Source organism: Phaenicophaeus curvirostris, chromosome Z, assembly GCF_032191515.1.
Source record: "Phaenicophaeus curvirostris isolate KB17595 chromosome Z, BPBGC_Pcur_1.0, whole genome shotgun sequence".
NCBI classification, from domain to species: domain Eukaryota; kingdom Metazoa; phylum Chordata; class Aves; order Cuculiformes; family Cuculidae; genus Phaenicophaeus; species Phaenicophaeus curvirostris.
Window position 1 is genome coordinate 8388843 of NC_091431.1, and position 24012 is coordinate 8412854.

General features: G+C 36.0%; 2 protein-coding genes across 4 annotated transcripts in view; one reads left to right on the plus strand and one right to left on the minus strand.

Moving 5' to 3' along the window:
- The window catches only part of IFT74 (intraflagellar transport 74), a 39334-nt gene that overhangs the window by 1849 nt on the left and 13473 nt on the right, over positions 1-24012 (plus strand). For 2 of the 3 annotated variants that reach the window (XM_069880623.1, XM_069880622.1), the window contains exons 4-14: positions 424-472; positions 1318-1416; positions 1584-1644; positions 2111-2170; positions 3249-3310; positions 15298-15436; positions 16440-16502; positions 17605-17748; positions 18794-18834; positions 20108-20187; positions 23304-23357. In XM_069880623.1, the coding sequence (XP_069736724.1) occupies positions 424-472; positions 1318-1416; positions 1584-1644; positions 2111-2170; positions 3249-3310; positions 15298-15436; positions 16440-16502; positions 17605-17748; positions 18794-18834; positions 20108-20187; positions 23304-23357 (852 nt within the window). The remainder of the gene's footprint in view (positions 1-423; positions 473-1317; positions 1417-1583; positions 1645-2110; positions 2171-3248; positions 3311-15297; positions 15437-16439; positions 16503-17604; positions 17749-18793; positions 18835-20107; positions 20188-23303; positions 23358-24012) is intronic. The other variant, XM_069880624.1, reaches the window with a different exon arrangement.
- Positions 4883-9360, minus strand: LRRC19 (leucine rich repeat containing 19). Its single transcript, XM_069880211.1, has 4 exons — positions 9082-9360; positions 6964-7474; positions 6563-6772; positions 4883-5290 (listed from the first exon to the last, which is right to left on the minus strand). The coding sequence occupies exons 1-4, from the start codon at positions 9163-9165 to the stop codon at positions 4965-4967; spliced, it is 1131 nt and encodes a 376-aa protein (XP_069736312.1). The 5' UTR covers positions 9166-9360; the 3' UTR covers positions 4883-4964.

Genomic DNA, 24012 nt, shown 5'->3' on the forward strand with positions numbered 1-24012 from the left:
TAAATGCAAAGCTATCTTTAACAGGAGTGGGAGAAAGGAAAGGAAGATTAAAGCATCTCTCTTTTTTTTTTTTCATTTGTTCCTGGCATTTGGAGAAGACAAAGGCATTTCTGAGCCTGAGCCATATTTAAAAATCATTCAAAAGAATAGAACAGGATAAATTGTGTCTTCTTCCACCACCGCAGAATAATTAAAATACTTTATTATATAGTGACTATTCATACAGCAGAAAAAGTAATGTTTATCTTCACAGCAGTCTAAAATAGGTTTCTACCTTCTTTTGTTTTAGGCAAGTGAAATATTCAAGAACACTGAGAATAAGGCAGTTCTCTGCCTGCAAATTCTGCAGATCATTTTCATAATTTACAGTTCATCAAAATTAGTTGTTTACTAACAAAACATCATCTTAATCTCCTTTGTCAGGTCCTCAAAGACAGATAATGGATAAAACATATTACCTTGGACTGCTGAGGTATGTTTTAATAACACATTTAAACTGTTTATGGTTTAATTCTCTGTTCTCTTTCTGATGTGAATTTTCTTGTATTTAACAATAGCATGGGATAAGTGGTGTTCACTTATAAAGAAATCTGTGCAGTTATAAGAGTTAAGGCAATTTTGCATGTAGCTTGTAGGAGGAGAGGACCTTTATGCTGTGTCCAAGAACAGGCATATTTCTTTGATGTTTTATTATTAGGCTTGCGTACGTGGTATGCAGTCCCACAGTGTTAGTAAAATGAGGGCCAGTGATTTTAAACTTCAACTTGTAGTGCTTGATAAGTCTGATAGCTCCTTACTGTGTAAGAAGCAGCATCACAAACGAAGCACTTCTCAGTGGATGTTTCAGGTAGTCTACTAGGATTATATGTTGAGCTAACACTGGCAAAGGCAAGGCCTTGTGGAAACTATATTGCATACGCTACTTTGTCAGCATATCACATTGCTGTATTGGATAATCGGTCCTAAAATAGTTATTTTAAATGTGGATGATATCCACGTTCCATGAAATGGTACTATGATTTTTTTTTTTCTCTTGTCCATTTGAGGATAATTAACAGTTGTTTCACCAGCAGGGACAAAAAACTAATTAAGACACTTCATATCCAGGTTTTCTGACAACTACTTATGTTTTTATCTGATAGAAACATGCTCCTTTTTCCCTCACTTATCCAGCTCTTCTTGGAAATACGCATCTGAAACAGGGTGCAGCTTGAGAGATATTGATTGTGTGTCTCATAAGATGTAATTTCAGTTTTATCTGTTCTGTAGTTGTACATTCCAATGTTAATGATTCTTTTTTGTTTCTTTTATTTTCAGAAGCAAAACAAATGAACTCACAACAGAAATTAACAAGCTGCAGGAAGAAGTAGATAAATACAAGCAAGAGAAATCTGTCTATTTGTCATATGAAAAAAGGTGCAACGTATTGCAGCTACTGCAGTGCTAACTTTCTCAGTCACAAGACTGTTCCCACATATTGTGGCGGCTTCAAGGAACCATTAAATAATTGATTTTTTTCAGTATTTTATTTTTACGTGTACAAATCTCCCCATCTTATGTTTGGCTTTTTGTTTTATATTTAGGGCAGAGGCTTTAGCTGCTGAGATTAAAGAATTTCAAGGTCATTTAGCAGACTACAACATGGTATGCTGCTGTCAGCTTTTGATACTGAATGCTCTCCCTTGTCTCATTTACTTTGTACTGCGTTTACTTTACTTCAGCATATTTTTATTTAAATTTTCTGAAAAAAATGTGCTGGCTAATACTATCTTTTATTCAGCTGTTGGAAAGGAAGAAGATAGAAACTAGGGAAACCGAAAGAAAAACGAAGGTGTACTATACATTTGCAGAACTAGTTGCATATGAATTTAAGAAAATACTGCTTCAAAGTATTTGTGGGTTTTGAAGAGCTATATGTAATGATGATTACTTCTGAAAACTTCACGTATTCTATTAAGATTACCATATCATATTTTTTCCATTGGCAATAACAGAAAATTGATATGTTTTCATGAAAACTTTTTAAGTTTCTAGTTACTTTTCTGATTTTTTTGTGTGTAGTTAAAAAAAAAGGAGAGCAATAACAAGTTGGAATTCTGTCTTCTTTCAGGTTGTGGATATACTTAATACCAATACAGACATATCAGAAGTTATTCGAGATTACAATATGGTAAGAACTGGGATATTTGCGATGTTTGAACAATGGAATGGTGTGTGTTACATTCTTGGTGCTTTGAACGTATGACATAGTAAAACAACATAGCACTGTTTTAAAACTTATCCATTTTTCCAGTTGAATTCACCGTAATATTGGCAATGTGTCTGTACTAAGACATTGTCTGAAGTGTTGCATTAGCATGCCCCATGATAGTTTTCTGTGATTTAGATTTGAGAAGTCTGTCATCCCAATCCAAATTATGAGTGTTAAAATGTATTCTTTATTTGACTTGAAAGTATGGAATGCTAGTCTTACAAAAGGCAAATTCACTAGACTGCACTGCCTTGTAAAGGTGCCTGGTCTTCTGGAAATTTAGTTCTCTTTTACCTTCTGTATTTCAAATTACTCCAGTGCAGTAAATACTAAAAAGCTCTCTGACACGGCCAACCACAAAACTATTTGGCTTTAGCATTCCTTTATTTTCTTTTATTTTCTAACACAGTTGGAGTCTTCCCTTAGATATTAGGGCCTGAGTGGCATTAGCTGCATTCTCTTTCTTATGATGCTTTGCCCATAAGAAAAAGAAACTAGTTTTAGAAAAGGGTATTTTGTTAGTGTGGAAAACCATCAGTGTTTCTTGGTCAAAGCAATAGGGTTTTTTCCTCCTGCAGTTTCCCCCTGCATTTAACCGAAAAATAAAATCAGTATGTCTGTGTCATAGAGAGAAGAATGCTTTACAAGTGTCAGATTTTAATTTTTTAGACTTAAGCAGTATTTTATTAAGTCATCCAGGAGTAGATTCTGCAGTAATAAGAAGTGAATTGGTTTGTTACAAACTTTCTTGTATTTCTTTTTCAAACATAGAGATGCCTTCTTACTTCCTTTCATTTCCAGTGGAAGAGTACATTTTCAGGCCTTTCTTCAGTATCAACTGCAAAAAAACTCTGGAGCAGGCAATCACTGCTGGTCCTTCCTCTACTGCATTCTGAGCAGCTTCTTGCTCATTTGAAGCTAACATTTGCTTTGTATATAAAATCTGTATCTTTATTATTGTATGCATATCTCTTTTTTTTTTTTTTTCCTTTTTAAGTTGAAAGTTCAGAATGATCGAGATGCTCAGAGTGTGGATAAAATTTTCACTGAAAGACAAGCGTAAGTACATGAAGTATATGTTTCTCCAAAGCTATTAAAATCGTAACTGAACTTAACCAAATCGGAGTGTTACCTACTTCAGAAGTTCCGTAACAGTGCAGTGATGCCTGAGCAATTTCAAGCTGGGCTCTAGCTTTAAACACTTCTGAGTAACTGCTGGGGAGATATTTAACCATGCCATCCGGGAGGAGTTTAGGTGGCAGTGGAGAAGCCTGCCTTTTGGCAAACCGCTGTCAAGGTTCTGGGTTTTGGACGTTGTGTTGTGGAGTAGCAGAGTGGGGAAAGCAAGCAGGAGTGGGAAATCGATCTCAGATTCCTATATGGTAATGTATGGGCGTGCAGAGGGGAGGACGAGGACAGTGAGATGCTTGCACTAAGAATTTATAAGCGACGAAAATTGCTTGTGTAGTGGTAGGCTGAGAGAATGAGTTTGAGATGTTTAATTGAATTACAGGAGACGTGCAGGAGTAAGGGTGATCCCAATGATTAGACTTGATTTATAAATAAGCGCTTCTAAAAAAAAAATCCAGAACAATTTACCATTTAATAATAAGTGACTTTTCAATAATACTGTTGTTTTCAACAAATGTGTCTGTTCTACCCTTGAATGCATTTTTAAGTATAAGAAAATATGGAGAGAAAAAACCTGATTCAGTAGCAAACTAAGGCATAAAGATACTAGTAATATTCATTTATTGTATTATTATTAGTAATAGTAATTTATTGTTGTACTATATGTAGACACATAGAGCAGAATGGAGCTATTGACCTTGTTCTGCTAATTCGAGTTAAAAAAAAACTCGAATGCTCTGTTCTCCCCTTGTGTTAGTTTTGCCTGTTAGAATACTGAGCTGTGACACCATTGGTTTGGACTCAGTCCCCAGTCTGGCTGTGGTCTGCTTCAGTGTTTTTGATAAATTAATTTTCCTTTCTGGACTTCATCACAATTAAAGCAATAGTGATTATGCGAGCTTCACAGTGTGCTTTGTAAAGACTTATTAATGTTAAGCAATAGAGAGTAAGCCCTCCCCCGGCATGAATAACTAAATAGGCTTATAAAAGGTGGATTGTGGGTATTTTTTGCATATTTGAAATATCTGTTGTGACATTAACGCATGCAGCCATACCTTGTTATGGATTAGACAAGATGAAAGGAGATGGACTGCTTAGTATCTTTTTGTATTGCACAATCTTGTTTAATATCTTTGTCAATGATCTGGATAAGAAGATTGAGTGTTCCCTCGGTAACTTTGCAGATGACACCAAACTGGGCAGGGATATTAATCTGCTTGAGGTTAGGAAGTCTCTGCAGAGGGACCCGGGCACGCTGGATCAATAGGCCGAGTTCAGTTGTATGAACAATGCCAAGTGCTGGAACCTTCACTTCAGTCACAACCCCATGCAACACTGCAGGCCTGGGGAAGAGTGGCTTGAAAGCTGCCCGCAATAAAAGGAGCTGGGGGTGCTGGTCAACAGCTGGCTGATCATGAAGCAGCAATGTGCTCAAGTAGCCAAGAAGGCCAACAGCATCCTAGCTTGATTTTGGAGGTCTATTCTGAACTTAATGATTTTAAGATTCTCTAAGTAGCATGACGTGGAAGTACAAGTTTACTACAGTTTTGAAAAGCCAGTTCATCACGCGTTGTTTAAGGCATTAACTCTCCTCAGTTACATAAGAATCTATGTATTTATCCTCACTAAATCCATCTTCCACTGGCGCAAGTGCTTGATTTTTCTCAAATATTACTATGGGTTCTTCATCATTTGTATCCAATACTGTAGGAAAAGAACTCATGTCTGCTGAGAACTCTTGCTCAAACATCTCTGAGTCATTTTCTTCCAGACGATGGTGACTGTAGCTCATCAAATAGTGACACCAGGTTGGGCATTTTATGGCAGTAATTATCAGGAGTGTAGTGCTTAGGACAAACCCTAAGACACCTGCTAGGAAGGTCCAACTTTTACCAATAAGTGGGAGCTCTTTAAAACAGACAGGAAAAAAAGAAGAGTTATCTTCAGGAGAAATATGAGCAAGAACTCAAGTATTATTTTTTTTCACAGTTAAATTCAGAACTTGTAAAATAAACAGTGGTAGGAGAGTTACTGAGTGTCTTCAAACCTTTAATAGAATGTTATTGCTATTTTATTAGGGAGTTAGTAATATCACTCAGACCAGAATTGTGTAGACATCCCATATTTCCTGGCAATATAAGTCTGCCACATACGTGTATCAAAAACAATAGTTTCAAAGTCAGATAAAGTTCTGAGGACATATATAAAGTCCAGTAATCTTTTTTTTTTTTTTTTTTTTTTTCAAAATTTGAATTCCAAGAGTGGGCTGTAGGGGAAAAAAAAAACCAGTAATGTACCACCTAATTCCTAGGCTTAAATATTTGTTTGCTGATGATCTCTGCACCCTAAAATATTACATCTTTTGTATGGCATATTTCTTTTATGATAAAGATTTCAATAGACTGTAGTTGCCAGTAATCTTTATTTAGAAGCTGATTTTGTGTGCTGGACGTTGTACTAAAATAAATGATAGTTGCTGTAGCAAAATAAGCGTATGGTAGTGTTGGCATACAATTTGTGTATGTATTGGGGTATTGATATTACTTCTACTTTAGCCAGAAGCAAGAAATAAAGCATTTCAGTATGGAAGAGTGGAGAAGAACATTAATTTGCATGTAAGAAAAAAAAAATTACCAAAAGAAAAGCTAGACTATTGCAGAGTGATGGTGAAAGGGGCGTCAAAAGGTGAAGAAAAGTAAGGAGACCATCACTGACATTTTCGAAGAATGTGGGATGGGTCAATCTGTGTCCTTTACACTGAACAAACTTGAGAGCAGGACTGAAATTAATGGACTCGCTTTTTCATGTTTCAAGAAGGCAACTACATCTAGAAAGGAGTTTGGAGGAAGTATAATTGGAATTTTTTAAAGATGCTTCCCTAGTTCTGTTAGGCAGAGATCTGGACAATTATCTAGATTTCAAGCCTTTGAAATTTCATCGTCAGTTTGTGGTATTATTTGAGAATTTGGGAGTAGTGTATCCATTTTGTACACTTACTCAGTAGAGCTTAACATTTACGATCATGTCACTACAGTTTAGCAAAACCTGGAAATATGCTTGTTCTGTAGCCCTGGCTTTTGTGGAAGAATTATAGTGTACTAGGACGACAAAACAGTATAAGATCATGGAACAGCAAATCAGACAGTCTGTAAGCAGTAAAGCAAAACATCGGTGTATTACCTGCATGTGTTCTGTTGTTTCCAGTGGTGGTGTTGGGGGTCAGAGCTGTTGCTAGGGTACTACTTTCAAGTTTACTGACAGAAGTGGAAGTTACAATGCTTTTTAGAGAAGCTTTTTGAATTTTGCAGTCATCTGCTTGGATATCTGCTGTTATGATGGAGAACTTTTCCATGGTGTTTTGGAATGTACATGTAGTGTTGTCTTCATTTTCTGTGAATGTGAGCAGTGGAAAAGCTATGACGTAATTAATTGGCACTCTAGTCTAAAAAAAATTTCATGGATAACTAACATTACTGCCAAATACCAACAGGTTGATGGTGGTTATCCAGATCAGGAAAAAAAAGCCTAGATAAGGCTGTTTGATGTAAAAAAGTATGGAATGCTGCTCTTGCCAAACTTACCCATTGTCACGTTGGAGGCAGTTAGCCATATCTGTAAATCAAGGAGGTCACAGGAGCAGGTCCATGGGTTTCCAGCTAAAACGATTTTAACCAACTTAAAAGGTGATTTTATATGAAAAGATTTCAGGTAGTTATACTGTAGATTTAAAACTGCCAGACTTTTTAGAAAACTGAAGACATCTGAATCTAGTTGAGTAATCATGTTATAGGATAGATTCAACACTGACAGCTGATTTAATCCTGCAAATGCTGCTTTATGAACTGTGCTAACATAATTGTTGCTGATATCGAGAATTACAAGTTTTGTCAGATTGCAGAAGCTGTTGTTATAAAGTACATTAATCATGTTTTCATTCAGATAAAGTTCAGTTAGGTTAAAAAAGCTTTGAAGAATCTTTTTGTCGCCGTCTTTTAAAGTGATTTTATTATTTTTGAGGCTTAATTTAGTAACATTTTGGAAAAGATCAGTGGAGATATTAGAGAGGTTCTTTCCAGACTCCTCACAAGTGACCTGTGATAAAAAAAGAGAATGACAACAATTAAATACTCTATGGAAGTCTAGGGATGAAAGTGTCTCAGTGATGACTACGAAGGGTGTGAAAAACTTTTCTTGTTCTTTTTCATGCCAGCAATTTAAAAGAAAAGTTCAACTGCTCTTCATGCAATCTTATTTATTTTTCTTAGTGTATTTCTGGTCTGATGACAGAAGAATGATGACTACTAGTACATACAGACTTGAAGTTCCAAATTAGTGGTATTTAAACTTTGTTTGAGATGCAAGGCTCTTTATGAGATGATCATCCAAAATATAACCAATTTGGCATGCTAATTTGGAATTAGTAGGGCTATCTATTTTAGAATTCTTTATAAAGGTTGAATAGGTAGAAAATTTTTCGAAGTTTTTTTTTTAGGAACAGATAGGTTTACTCTTTAAAGCATCTTCAAATACCTGAAAGGAGCCTACAAGAAAGCTGAGGAGGGGCAGTTCACGAAGGCTTGTAGTGATAGGATGAGGGGCAATGGGTATAAACTGGAGAGGGGCAGGTTTAGACTAGACATAAGGAAGAATTTCTTCACACAATGAGTGTGGTGAGGCTGTGGATCAGGTTGCCCAGGGAAGTTGTGGATGCCTCATCCCTGGAGATGTTCAGTGCCAGTTTGGATGGGGCCTTGGGTAGCTTGATGTAGTGGGACATGTCCTTGCTCATGGCAGAGGGGTTGTAACTAGATGATCTGTAAGGTCTCTTCCAACCCAAACTATTCTATGATTCTATCTTTGGAGCAGACCTTCAACAAAGTATTTACTATATCTTTTTATTATAAGTATAACGCTTAAATTAATTTTGGGTTTCTGTGCTGAAGTTTAGCATAGCTGCAGTGTTTTCAGGTTTGAGAGTATTTACGCTCAATACCTTGAAACATATCTATTTTCTGAAAAGGAAGTCCTTATATGTATATGTGTGCATCACTGCAGGCTGCAGTTTAGTGTCGGAATACTTGAACTGGCATTAAAGTAAATTCTAAATAGATTCTAAGATTCTAAGTAGATTCTGGAAACAGATTGGTTGTGTTATCCCTTTTCCTAAAGAAGTAGCATACATTCAGCTTGTTACTGCTGTAGCCAGATTGAGAGCAAATAGTGCAATACTGATTTTATCACTTGACACTTAGTCAAGTCCCCTTCCTTTCCTTCCATTCCCGAATAAATACAAAATCCATTAAATTAATCTCTGAAAAAAAATATAAAATTTCTTCAATACATTTGGACCTGACTTGAGCAAATGCTGCGTCAGTAAATCTCACTAACTTGAGCAGTAGTTGGTCTTGTCTAAATAACTGTTTCTTTTTAGATCTGTTCCAAAAATATAAAGGAAACATTCCTGTTGACTGCAGAGAGTTTTGACTGAGATATAAAACAATCTCAAATATGTTTCAGTGTTATTCACCCACTTAACAACTGCCAACAGCTAGTTGTCCATTTTGCAGTAAAAACACATCTTCGTATTTGTCTTGGTGTGCTTCTTTCTTCAGGAATTTTAAGTTTACAGAGTAGGTTTTAAAATGCCTTTAGCTTCTAGTTTATCTTTCAGAAGTAATTTACATACATATAAAACTTACAGTTTGAAGAGTAATGTTACAGTCAGCAGTGACTGGATTTAAAAACAGTGGTCCCGCCCAGATCACAAGCCAATGCAGTTTCATCTTAAAGCCTAGCAAAAAACAACACTTTTGTATACATTGACCAGAATACCAGTGTCTTCTGTAATGGTAGTTTAACAAATTATTAGGTACAGTTATTTCAATGATAATTTATTCAAGTTTGTTCTACAACCATAACTACAAAATGTAAAATTAAGAGGAAAACCACAGATTATCAGAATTAATGCATTCTGCTTTTACTTAATTACCCAAACCTAAATTCCGGTGAGCAGACTGTATCAGCAAATAGAAAAGGCATTTACTGGGTAAGTTAATAGGCAACAGTTTCAGAAATGGATAAAGCAATCAGACAGGGTTGGACTCCTTAACATCCCTGTTGAAGCAGTTATGGGTGTAGCAATTAAGGCACGGACCTCGTTGATGGGGGCGACAATCGAGATCAACTTTATTTAGAGAATGCAAACCTTATATAGTGCCTCTGTATCCAGCAACAGCTGTCCCAGTGAATTTCTACCCATGAGAATCCCACAGTGCAGCAACAGAGCGCAACCCCCATGATTGCTACAGATGTGCCTCTTATCTCCATGTTTTACACCTAGAGCATTCCTTTCCTATTAACCCATGGGTCTTTAATAAAGATTCCAAGGTTGCAACAAGCTAGCAAGCATGAGAACATCAGCCGTTTGCTCCCTGCTTGCTGCTAGTATTGCAGGTATATCAAGGCATCGGCCGTTTGCCCCAGCATGCACGCAATACTGGAATCTTTATGCCCACATATGGGTACTGGAAGACTATGATAGGAGTAAACTGCAGAAAGTATTCAGGTGTGCATGCTCTCTGTAAATAATTTCTCTTGTTGCCTGTGACAGAGACAGGATCCTGTACTAGATGGATTGTTGGTTTATCCAGTCATATTTCTGTTACGTTTTAACACAAGTTATTAAGCAGTTTCTGTGATTTTTTTTTTTTTATTTAGTGGATTTATCTTCTAATATCTTTATTATCCATAATGTAACATATATCACATGACATAAACCTATATTATGAAGGTGTAGTTGTTGCTTTGATCTTTGGAACTAAGTAAACATAGTTCAATTTGTTGCGCTGGAGTTCGTGTATTGATTTGAACCTTATTTTACGAGAGTCAAGAAAGCTTTTCTAACAAATGGTATTCACTGCAAAATTAACTTTTCTCATAGAACGTGTCACCTGTCTCTTTTGGATCAGGACTTATTTGCAAGATCTACTAATTTTGAACAGGAATGTTAAACCATCTGTTTATGCCAGACTTGAGTTAAAATGTTGTGTAAAAGGTATTTTTACACAAAAGATTATGCCTTAATTTTTACACTTTTTCTTAAGCACCTGAATAGAAAAGATAGTGGGCTAAGTGAATCTCAGTATCTCCTTCCCAGATTTATATCCTCCAGATTCAAAAAGACCCAAAAGGTAGGGTGTAAGACACTTACTTAAAATGCCTACTGGATCTTGAGCTGTAGAAAGTATACACTGAATTTAACATAGAAGAGTTCGGGAGTTGAAGCTCAACTGCACAAACAATACTAATTATAGGCAACTAGTCAAACTAAAATAACCTCCACCAATCTTTAAAAAGAGTGCCAGGAGGCTTTTGCTGATCAGTATGGAGTAGAAGAGAACAAAGTGGTCAAATCTAATTGATTGCTTCTATACATTTGTATGTTTGCGGACAGACCTCCTTCACCTAACTGAATCTCTGACTTCTTAGGAAGAAAAAGAAGTTCAATGGCACTTACAGAGCTCTGATCCCCAGTGCATTGCTACTGCTATTGGAAATTTACATTAAATACAAAAAGAGCTCATAAACCTTTCCTGTTAAACATTATCAGGGGCAGGGGCAAGGAGTCCTATCAGCAGCAACCACTCTGGTATTTTGTTCTATGTTAGGTATTGTTCTTGTCAGTGATGGTACTGGTGGCCTGCATGCTTCTTGGAGCCAGTTTGTATATTGCTAGTGGAAAACATGATGCACTTTAAAAATTCCTGGTATAGACTATGTTAACAGTTGGATTTGTGGCATACTTTGACTTTAAAGATGTTCAGAAGCAGAGTAGGCTTTAGCCAGTCAATCTAGAGATTAGTAGTAATATTGTAGTTTGCGGATTTCCAGAAAAATACTGTCTCTAATAGAGTGGGAGAAATATATTTAAATGTTATTTTAAAAGTTAGTCAGTAATCAAATAACAATCAAGTTGAAATTAGAAGTTAATTTAAAAGTTTTTCAGAACTTCAGGCAAAAAGTTAACATGTCGAATGAACTTGAAGAAGTAATTCCTTTCTAAAAAATTACATGTCTAAGTCAAAAACATAGTTCCTATTTTTTACTTTAGCTTCTACTAAAATGTTAGATGGTTTCTTAAAAAATTTTGGTGGGGAACCTGTGTAATCAGTGTAAGAACAGGAAAACATCTAATTTTAATTGCAGTTTAGCTTTTTACTAGAACCAGAATTTAAGAATTGTTTTTTAAAGCACGTGCTTTGGAAGGAAACTGAGCCTGGCAATACACTGGTAGTACCTTGATATTTCCTTATAACTAGAAGTGTTTTCTTAAAATGTTTTCCTTGGAGAACATTTGGAGATTTCTTTATTTAATAGTGATGTGATTCCTATTGTTTTTCTTGTGTTTATAAAGACGGATTTGGAGAGGTAATGGAATTTATATGTATGATCAGGTAGTCTGCTTTTCAGAGAAGCAGCAGACTGTTCTCTGGCTTTCTACTGTAGTACAATTTGCTTATCAACTTGGTGTGTCTAAGGTTCATAGTAATTCCTGAACTTTTAATGTGTCTCAATATACATTTGTTTCTTTTCTAGCAACAAAATTATACTAGTAAATCTTTACCTAAATTTTGAAAAAGATGTGCCAAGCAGCTTACCTTTCTGTCGTTTCTTAGAGGCAGCACTGACAAGCACTTAGAGGTGCACTGCCAAGAAATAATACAGTGCAACAGCACTTTGATTTTGTTCAACCTTTGTACCTGATGAATAAGCAGGCTGTGTAAAAAAAAAAAAACCTAGAAAGTCCTTAGCAAAAGATTTACTAGGTTGAGCAACTTCTTATAATCATCTTGGATTTAATTGGATCTGTAGCCAATAGGCAAGTCTCAGAATATTATGCTCAAGTGTCAAATTCCAGATCACATAGGAAGAACTGAGTTAAAATGGCACCAGGAATTTACAAGCAAGTTGGGTTATAATCAATTACAGAAATGCTGGAGACTGAAAGACTTGCATTTTTTATGTGATCAGCCTTCAAACAAACAAAAAAAAATCAAGATATTTGCATACTATAATAAAGATCTCTAGTAGTTAGTTAAATCTGTGTTAAAATCTCGTGTTTTGGAAACACCAACGTGCAGGGTGTGATAGATAAAGCTCGTTTACAAGGAAGCATTCTGCTTCGGAGACTGTCAGCCTCTGGCCTGGACAGGCGCACAATCTCCTGAGTGGAAAACTGGTTGGATGGCCGGGCCCAGAGAGTGGTGGGAAATGGTGTGAAATCCAGCTGGAGGCCAGTGACAAGGGGGGTTCCCCGGGCTCAGTGCTGGGTCCAGCCCTGTTCAATGTCTTTCCCAATGACCTGGATGAAGGCATTGAGTGCACCCTTAGCAAGTTTGCGGACGACACTAAGCTGGGTGGAAGTGTCGATCTGCTGGAGGGTAGGGAGGCTCTGCAAAGGGATCTGAACAGGCTGGACCGCTGGGCAGAGTCCAATGGCATGAGGTTTAATAAGGCCAAGTGCCGGGTCCTGCACTTGGGGCACAACAACCCTATGCAGTGCTACAGACTAGGAGAAGTCTAGCTGGAAAGCTGCCTGGAGGAGAAAGACCTGGGGGTGTTGGTTGACAGGGACTGAACATGAGCCAGCAGTGTGCCCAGGTGGCCGAGAAGGCCAATGGCATCTTGGCTTGTATCAGAAATGGTGTGACCAGCAGGTCCAGGGAGGTTGTTTTCCCTCTGTACCCGGCACTGGTGAGACCGCACCTTGAATACTGTATTCAGTTCTGGGCCTCTCTCTACAAGAAGGATGTTGAGGCTCTGGAGCGAGTCCAGAGGAGAGCAACGAAGCTGGTGAAGGGTCTGGAGAAACAGGCCTTATGAGGAGCGGCTGAGAGAGCTGGGGTTGTTTAGCCTGGAGAAGAGGAGGCTGAGGGGAGACCTCATTGCTCTCTATAACTACCTGAAAGGAGGTTGTAGAGAGGAGGGTGCTGGCCTCTTCTCCCAAGTGACAGGGGACAGGACAAGAGGGAATGGCCTCAAGCTCTGCCAGGGGAGTTTAGGCTGGACATTAGGAAAAAAATTTTCACAGAAAGGGTCATTGGGCACTGGCAGAGGCTGCCCAGGGAGGTGGTTGAGTCACCTTCCCTGGAGGTGTTTAAGGCACGGGTGGACTGGGTGCTAAGGGACATGGTTTTGTGTTTGATAGGAATGGTTGGACTCGATGATCCGGTGGGTCTCTTCCAACCTGATTATGCTATGATTCTATGATTCTGTGATTCTATTCTATGATTCTAGTTACAGGCACTTAAAGACACCTGTTATATGGGCTATATTTCATGATGAAATTCTGAAAAGAAATCATACTTGCTGTCATTTGCAGGCATGTCTGTGCCAGCTGAAAAGGGGGTTATATTGGTGCAGAAACACTATGTACAATAGATATTTTTCTTGCATTGGTGCTCATTTTCTAAGCCACATTCTGTCCAATGCACAGCATTAAGCTACAAAACCGTTCAGTGTCCTCTCATTCTCCATTCCTCACAAATATCTGGTTGTAGAAACCATTTTACTTCACTACCGCTCTTTGATGTTATTGCTACTTTGATAACCTTAATATCTCAGAACATTCTGCAACTTTTCCAAGCCTCATCCCTGATTCAGCTTCATTGGGGACATCTAGCAAAAGCAGTTTCTAACCAAAACTAATTAGAAATTTTTGGTGGATAACAGAGTCTCTTTTCAGTGATGCACAAGGGCAGGACAAGAGACAATGGCCTCAAACTGGAGAATAGGAAGTTTCATATAATGTAAGAAAAGACTCCATTTACTGTAGCAATGACCCTGAGATTACCCTGAGATTATCTTTGTGCAGTTCCACTATTCTGCATTATCTTTTAAGCCTGGGGGCAGTCTTGGCTGCAGTGGTTGATCTGATAGTATCAGCTACACAAAGTTTTTGGCATCTTTTAACTCAGTAAGAGTTAATGAAAAACAGAAGAAAAATAAATCCTGAAGGAAGGTATCTAGCTGATTTTGTCTTTTTTAATAAAGGAAGTCATCCTGGAAACAAGCAAACAGTTTATAACAATCTTTCATTAACAGTAAAGAAAAGGAAGGTGTGCTTTTCAGGGTCTCAAGACTTTTTGTTAATTTCCTTAATCTTTAGCTATGTCCTTAAATTGACTCTCTAGCTTTAAGGAATTTCACAGAAATTACTAGACAATGCATCAAACAGCGAAAACAACTTTGTATGCCTTCCCTGAATCTGCTTATACACTTGCTTATAGCTCACTATAGCTGCAGTGATAGAGAAGTTTTTATGGTTGCAGCTCATTGATTTCGTAAAGAAATTAAACTAATGAATGAAATCTCAGGAACAGCTCTTATTTTTAGTTCTTCTGTGGTTAAGAAGCTCCTCACTGCCTAAGACTCTGAAGTCGCTATCCACTCTTACAAGATCTAACAATTCCTTACTAAAGAAAGTCATCTTGATCTTGTAAGTCCTGGTGTCTGTATAATATGTTTTCTATATGTGCAATAGCAAATCACATACCGACGTTTTTATTTCAAACTTCTTATTCTAGGAATTTGCTGATTGAGAACAATTGAGGAGTAGTATACTTTTGCTATGTTGAAGACTATGCAGATAGACAGGGTGGGAGTGTTGAAAAGTACTATGTGGGTACTGTAAGGGCAAATAATTCTTCATCTGCTGCATTCTGTAGTGTGGATGTTTATACAGCTAATCCAACTCCAAGTTAGATACAAGTAGGTAACTCCTTTTTTTAGAGTCTGGAGTTTTTGTTAAAGGATCATTTCTGTGAGACTGAAGAAATACTGGAGTTTGAAATGAGTACTTAAAATAAGCATCAGCTAGTAGAAGTTACAAAACCAAAAACATTCTATTTTTACAGCACAGAAAAGCTAATTCAAGGTGTGGAGGAAGATATCGAACATCAAAAGGTTGTAGCAGATGACATAATAAAAGATATGTCACAGGTGAATCAAGCTAAATACATGGAGATGAAGGCAGCAAATGAAAAACTCTCCCAGGTTGGTTTGTTTCATTGTGCGTACCTAAAATGTTTATCAATGTGGCTCCATTGATTCCAGATACAATTTAAATATTAAAAAGCTAGAGAACAGAGTAATGTAATAAAAAGCTTGCTGGTGCATTAATCAATTGTGGAAGTTCCTGAAAAATACCTACAGCAATTAACTAAAACCAAATACTTTTGTCTTCTTGTATATCTTATTTTAAGAACAAATTATGTTTTTAATTTTCCTTTGAATTTGTGCACTGATATACAAATTTTAAAACCCACTGTAGTGCTTACATGTTTCATAACGTGTAAAAAGCAAGTGAAAGGAAGAACCAACCCATGCAGGTTTTTTAGTTCACTTGAGCAGAAAGTTTCCTTGCTGTGTACAGAACTGAATCTGACTGGGGTTTGTTTGTTCTTATATGTCTGAATGTATCAGAGAAATGAACTGGGCTTTTTAAAATTTTTATGACTTTGCTAATCCTAGTGTTAATGAAAGCAATAAGATTTCTAGGTTCTCTGGGATAATATAGCTTCAGGCATACAGTCTTAGAAAGTTTCTCTGTGTAGTCTATACAGAGACAGTGAGAGACACCTTTTGAGGCCAGTGTCTTGGGATGAGCTGAATCAATAACCAGGGCCTACCTATCTCTTTCTGGACTATGAATTAACTGTGGTGGCCAATTTTTAAACCTGGCTTTAAAATTCTGAAGTAGAAATGATAAATTCCACACTCAGTACTGATTATAAGATAAACAGTGGAAAAGGGGCAAACGTTTTTTTATTGTAGTCAAACTGCAAATAGCAGTAATAAGAGTTTATTGGAAAATCTGGATGCTGAATCTGATTATTACACCTGAATTATTTGGAGAAGCTAGACAGTCTTGTCCTTTAAATTTTAAGAGCAGCAATGAGATATTTTACAGCACTTTCTAATTCTAAGTTGCAGAACAAAAAAGTAATTCATCAAGTAGTAGTTTTTATCTTAATTTTGCATATTTTTCCCTGTTTAGGAACTGGTTGTTCAAGAGCAGGAACTGGATGCATTAAATGTAAAGGAGGAGGCTCTAAGAGCTGTAAGTGTGGAAACAAGTGACCTCCAGTCTTCACTGAACTCTAGCGTAAAAAATAATATAGTAGAAAAATTCCCACAATCTTTGTGATTAAATTTTCAGATACTGTAGGATCACAGAATCACTAGGCTGGAAAAGGCCCCCAGGATCATCTAGTCCAACCATTCTTATCAGCCACTAAACCATGCCCCTCAGCACCTCATCCACCCATCTTTTAAATACCTCCAGGGAGGGTGACTCAACCACCTCCCTGGGCAGCCTGTTCTAGTGCTCAGTGACCCTTTCTGTGAAAAATTTCATGCCTTAGAATGGGAAGGCAAAACTGCCTCTGTTATGCACCAAAAATTTCTAATTAGTTTTGGTTAAAAATTGCTTTTGCTAGATGCCAAGAACAAAATTTTGATAACAATAGTGAGTTTTCCTAGCTTTTTTACTTGTGTGGTTTCAAATAGTTTGTGATGTGTGATTGATTTGGAATTAATCTCTGAAAATTAATGTAGTATTATCATTCACATCCTTCTTAAAGATTTGTGAGACATAGTTTTTCAATATATTTCCAACTTCCAGGATGTGTGAGAATGTTTTTCTTGTTCAACATTCTATTTCAAAAGCTGCTGGCATTTGAAATACAAAGTGGTACATCATAAGATATTTTTTATGCCTCATACATACTTCTATTCACACTTCTATTAAACTGTCATATTGCTAGATTTATAACAATTTTCTCATACTGGGTCTTTCAGAGATAAAAGGATTTAAGAGTGAAAGCATACAGTCCTATATACAGAAACTGTAATTTTCAAAAGCTTACTAGAAATTTTTCCAGTCTGTTTGAATAATGTATACAGTTTGTGATCCTGTAGAAATTATGAAGTAGTACATCTACTCAGAAAATTGGCCTGAACTCATAAAGTGAGAATTAGCTGACTAGGATACTCCATTCCAGAATATGCAATATTTGAGAATATGTATTATAAATTTTATTGTTTATAATGTCTCTGTACCTTTGTAATAAATAAGCTTAATTTTCAATGTATGGGTAACTCTTGCTTAACTAAAACATAACTTCTGAAGATAGTTAGTAAGTGTTTGTTTTTCCCAACAGGAAACAGCACATTCCCAGGTGAAACAGGAGGCTGTGCAACTCTATGAAAAGCTCCATGACCTTGAGGAACGTCGAGATCAAATGATTGCTGAGGATAAGAACATGGAATCTCCACAGGAAGAAAGAGAAAGATTACTAAAGCAGGCAAGAACATGAAATGTTATCATGTAAAAGATCTGTAAAAGAGTTCAGTATTTTAAGGAATGACTGTACTTGAAAATACTTGAGTTTGAATCTTGCTTTTATTTGCTCTTTAAGCAGCAAAATAATCTGAAATTAAGAACAGTTAATTGATTAGCTGGATTGGAAGTTTCAGGTTCAGCCAAAACAAAATTGGCACAGTCAGCTTTTCAGCTGGTTGGTTTGTTCCTATTTATTAGTCATGTTGGTATCGGAAAACCAATTGTATTGAACAGTTCTATAACATGACTCCAGACAGTATCATTGTGGGGTGCTGAGCAGATGTACTAATCCAGGATTGATTTAGTTTATAGAATCATAGAATCACCAGGCTGGAAAAGACCCATCGGATCACCAAGTCCAACCATTCCTATCAAATACTAAACCATGCCCCTCAGCACCTCGTCCACCCATCCCTTAAACACCTCCAGGGAAGGTGACTCAACCATCTCCCTGGGCAGCCTGTTCCAGTGCCCCTTTCCATGAAAATTTTTTTCCTAATGTTCAGCCTGAACCTCCCCTGGTGGAGTTTGAGGCCATTCCCTCTCGTCCTGTCCCCTGTCACCTGGGAGAAGAGGCCAGCTCCCTCCTCTCCACAACTTCCTTTTAGGTAGTTGTAGAGAGCAATGAGGTCTCCCCTCAGCCTCCTCTTCTCCAGGCAAAACACCCCCAGCTCTCTCAGCCGTTCCACATAAGGCTTGTTCTCCGGCCCCCTCACCAGCTTCATTGCTTATGAGGGTCTATGCCGTGTTATGTATCTATCCATATATGCTATACATGGATTTTGGGACTGAATGATACTGGTAAGTGTCTCCAATTTTTTAAATGTGTATTGATAAAGCAGGAGAACATTCAAAGAGCCATTGTTTGACAATGTGACGGCAAGTTTGTGATTTCTTATGCTGAGTTTCTGTTCCCCGTATACTGCATTAAGAGGTCTTTTTTCTTTTACTTTTTTTCATTTTTACATTTTATTTCATATGCTGAAGTTGTTAATACTTTTTTATAGGTTAAGGATGATAGTCAAGAAATAGCAAGCATGGAAAGACAGTGAGTAAACCCATTATAATTATACTGTTGCTACAAATTACACTTAGATCTTAAAGACAGATAGCTGAATTCTATCACATATTTCTGTGGACTTCTAGAACGTCGCTACATTTTCAAGCCTCCACTAATGTTAAAATTCCACAGGGAACAGAACATATCCTTCTGTTTCAGCTAAACAACTCTTATAGTGGTAGGACATTCAGATCTGCAAAATAACATGCTTCCTATCCTTATGAACACGTACGGAGAACATAAATTGGTAGTAGTACTGCCATAAATTTTAAAGCAGAAGAAGATGTTCATTCCTAAGGGCTATTCATCTAGGACATCAATGAAGTTGAGCTTACATTAATCTGCAGTCACATTTTCATAAGTTTGTGTTCTGTCTTCTTAAACTTAGGACTTAACAAAGTTGCTTAGAGGAAGTTCAATTCTAAAGAGTAACGGTGTCACTTCTTGATTCTTGGGTACTTTCTGAAGGTTGTCCAAAAATTCTGGTAAATGTCACAATTAATATAATTTATTGAGGGGAAGATAAAACAGTACAATATTTTTATGATTTTGAGCCTTTTGATTTCTCCCGCTTTACAGAAGAATCACCTAGAAGCAATTTTAAACTTTTTTAAGTCATGTTCCCAACTGTAAGTTAGTTGGGAACTAACTTACAAAAAAACTAACCAAAAAACTTTGGTTAGTTTTTAATGTATTGACACAATTGATTTTATAATAAGTTGATTAACAGAATTTTTTAAAGAAGCAATAACAATTATATTTGAGAATTTACGTAGAAGTACTTCTAATATAATTTCCTTTCTCACTTCGGTTGATTATATAATGCAGTATTCTACATGGTAATTTCTTGATGGGTTTTAGTGAATACATAGGTAAGAAAATTGTAAGGAATACATAGATAAAAAAAAATTAAGAAATAGTTTCCTGTTGCAGTTTACCTATTGTACATCCTGTTGTACATCTGCAAAGCTGCACAGCAACCAGCAGAGGGACCAGTTGAGTAAGTTAAGAACTACTGATGACTCAACAAAAAATGTTTTTAATAAAAAAAGAGCTGCAGTACTTATATTTAATAGATATAAGGACTGAAGTGACAGGTACTTTACATATAACATTTATAATAACAACAATCCTCCTGATATTCTTTTGGTTTTGATAAACTGAAGTTTCCTGTTGGGTTTTTTTCCCTCCATTTTTGCCTAAGAAATTAGCTATTTTACAACAGATTATTAATTTTTGCATTTCATTATCTCTTTGTCAGGCTGACAGAAGTAAAAGAAAAAACAAACCATTTTAAAAAGATTATTGAACAACTTGACATGGATCTGGAGAATCATCAAGGTAATATGATTAGAGTTGTAGCAGACTGTGCAGAGCTGCATCTATACGTACTGCAACACATACTGTTATGGACATTAGTTGTTGAAACTTTTAGGCTTATGCAAGTATCCATTATTCAGATGTGAGGAATGGGTAGTACTCACCCTTAGTGGCATGTTCATTGATTTCATATTCAGTAGTAAAACTACCATATAAAATAATTGTACAACTATCTGGTTTTGCATCCCAATTTTATTTTTTTAACTACTAGATGAACAGAAGGTTCTCTTATTGTCAGCATTGCAGAAATACCTCAGCTTTAGAAAAGCTTTTATTTATTTTACCTTTTACATGAGCTGATATCCTGTCAGTGACTGTGGAATGCAGAAACAACAACAACAATAACAATAATAATAATAATAATAATAATAATAATAATAATGTGTAAAGTGGGCAGAATTCAGTACTATTTTTACCTTTGAAACTTCTTGGGTTGATCTTTGTGAGAAGAGTTTGGGAGCTGCCTAGAAAAAGCATTAAATTAGAAACTTACCTCCAGGAAACACCTGCTGTAGTACATTAAGCTAGGTTAGGTTGGGATTTGTCCTAGTACTGGAAGATATGGGAAGTCTGAGGGAAGTCACTTAGTTTGGACATAGGCCCTTAAAAGCTGTAGACAAGATTCTCCTTAAAATGGAAGTTCATCCCACGGAAAACCTTTTTATTGTAAGTAATCTTGTTTAGGCAGGAGTTACATAAATATTTGTCCACATTCTAGAAAATTTTGTAACAAGTTATTTAAATTCTAAAGAACTGATGAATCTTTTGTACTTCATATGTTTTTACAGGCAGTCAGTGTAATATTTAGCTGTATTTAGTGTAGTAGTATTTAGTGTAGTATTTAGTGTAGTATTTAGCTTCTTCAATGTGAAGAAATATTTCTAAAACTGACCCTCAACAAATAGTTGATAGATCTGTTTCTTCTTTATTATAAATTACTTCATATTTCTTCAGATATTTCATTATTTCTATGCAAATAATTTATTTAGACTGTTCAGCTTTCTCTTTTCCAAATAATATAATTGCCAACTTTACTATTCCACTTTAATTTTTCCTTTTGTTTGGGTTGCAACTCTTCTTTTGTACCTTTGGAGAAATGCAGAACTTAAGAAGTGAGTTGCTTTTTACATTTTATACTTATGTTCACACACAGTCATTCATTACTGGACTTTATGTTTTTCATCATTTTAGAAAAAGACTTCTGTTGAAGAAGAGCATTTAAAGCATGTGTAGGAGAAAGCAGAGGCTTACTGTCAACATAGCAGGAAAAGTCAGGATATTCATAATAAAGTTTCCTTGTGGTATAATATAGAGGGCATTATACCTGTTGGTACACCACAGAGGGAATAGATTAGATATTCATAAGGAGTAGCTTTAAGACACAGAAATTTACTCTCTCAATGCCCTCTTCTTTAGTGAATGGAGAGAGAATCCCAGAGGGCTATTCATACTTCTGCTGTAATTCAGCATCTTGGCATGTCCTTGAGGTTCCTGCGTCCTCTCCCTCCCTAGTCAGCTTATTTCTGTCTCAGTATTTAAAGTATTTATTACAAAGCATTGATGAAAATTCAGTTCCTGAAGTTTTTTAGTTATATTTAAGGTAAAATAGCCAGTTAGGGAAAAAAAACTACAACTAAGGAATTTTTATGTTTCAGGATAAGTATTTCAGTTCTAGGAACATTTTTAATCAGGAAAACAAAAAAAAAATAAATATAACTTAAGTTTTCACTTAAGAAGATATGAGTAAGTAAAAAAATCTCACCCACTTCTTTTACGTTCTTTTACTAGCAGTTACCTTTAGCTGATTTCTTAAAATCAACATTAGCTCATAATGGACTAGAATAAACAGTTCATAAACAGCATGAGAGTCTAAGATGCTGACGTAATAATGCCAAATTTTGAAGAAAACTTCTTTATAAAGACATGTTAAAGATTGTGATCTTTATTTCAAGTAATTTTTTTTTTCATTTAACATGTAGCTCTTTGTTTCATGGCTTACTGTAACTGTACATTTTAAGAGTACAACAGACTGAGTTATTAAGTATTGGAGATTTGCCTTGTGAAATGAAAGAGAGAGACTAGCAAGGAACAAAGCCACAGCTGCAAGGAAACGAGTCCCTTAGGGGCCCACGGATGTTCTTACAGTTTGTATATACTAGATAAAAAGAAAAGCATAGGGGAGTACAAGTAAAAAGACCTGGAGAAATTTGCTTACTCAGTTATATCGGTAGCTACTTAATTCCTTTTCTTTGTATTCTTTAAAGTTACAAGATTATGGTAAAAATTAATCAATGAACAATGCTCAAACTTTAGATATTTGAAACTTAAAATTATTCTTGGGAGCTGAATTGCTCATCTTGAAACTTGTGACAAATATAGCAGGTGTCCTACTTTGCTACTACATTTTAATTAAGAGCTATTTATTTTCAGCAGCTGGATTTAAAGATGAAGTGAATTATGGAGTGTGTTACTTATTACTCCTAGTAACAGTGAAAGAACGCATAAGGAAATGTTATTTTAAATGTAGCTGTAGAAAGCTTTCTGTGCATTTTATTTTCCTATACTATCGCTCCTACAGTTTTCCTGTTTATTTCCCTGAGATTGTCACACACTTTATAAGCTGCATATGCTTATGAAAGTTGTTTCTAACATGTGAAAGTACCATTGAAGTGGCCTATATGTTAAACTGAGCTGCAGAAAGTTTTATCCAACCAAGGTGCCAAAATATAAAAAAGCATTTGTTCTCCATTATTGAAATTCAGCTGACTTCAGAAAAATCCTTTGAACTTCCTTTGTTCGATCCAAGTATTTATCCTACTCTTATTTATCAAAAATTCTAACCATTATAAGGTTCTAAATATTGCATTGAGTCTAATTTGTTAAGCTAATCATCTTCTTTTTTAATATAAAATTGTGAATAAAATAGTCAGTTGACACGACTACATGAAATTACATAGGATGAGTCCTGTAGTTTTTGGGCACATAGACTTTTTAATTTTAAAACTGACATTTTGCCTACCTAAAGGAATCCAGGACTGAGACAATATAAAGTTAAATCAATACTACATCTCTTGCAGGAGAGGAAAACTGGAAGTACAAGGAGCTTACGAATAGAGAAGAAAGCATGGACAGTAAGTTGTTTAATATACTTCAGTTAGGCCCAATTCCCTTAAAATACAGAGTTTCTGGTATTGTTAATACTCAGTTAATTTAGAGCTGAAAAGAACTGATGTTCTGATTTTGCGCAAAATTTCTGTGTTCTACCTCAGAACAAGATAATTGGTATCTTAGGACTCACTTAGAACATTCACAAATATACGAAGCATCTTTAAAGGCTCTTCATCAGACATTAAAGGTCTTAGGAACACAACCTTATTTTATGAAAGTAAGGCTGAAATTATTTTTAAAATGACTTTAAATAAAAGGTATATAAAACCACCTGTCAGTTCTGATTAAAGCAGAACTTCAAAATGCATCAAGACAGACATTACATAATTCTTTAAATTTAAAGCTTCTTGTACCTGTTTGTTCAAGATGAACTCTACTAAAGCTTTCTCCCATGTTAAAAGGTTCTACATATTAAAAGGTACTATCTACTGTAGCTGGCAGCTTACAAAATGAGTTGGTTATTTACTCATCAAAAGGGGAACATGATCAATAAATACACCATGAGGGCCAATGTAATACCTTTTTCTAATAGTGTTATCTAAAACTGTTCAGTATAAATTAGGGCTAGTGTGATACTGAAAGAAAGGTCTCAGTTAACAGTAGGAAAGATGGATAAAA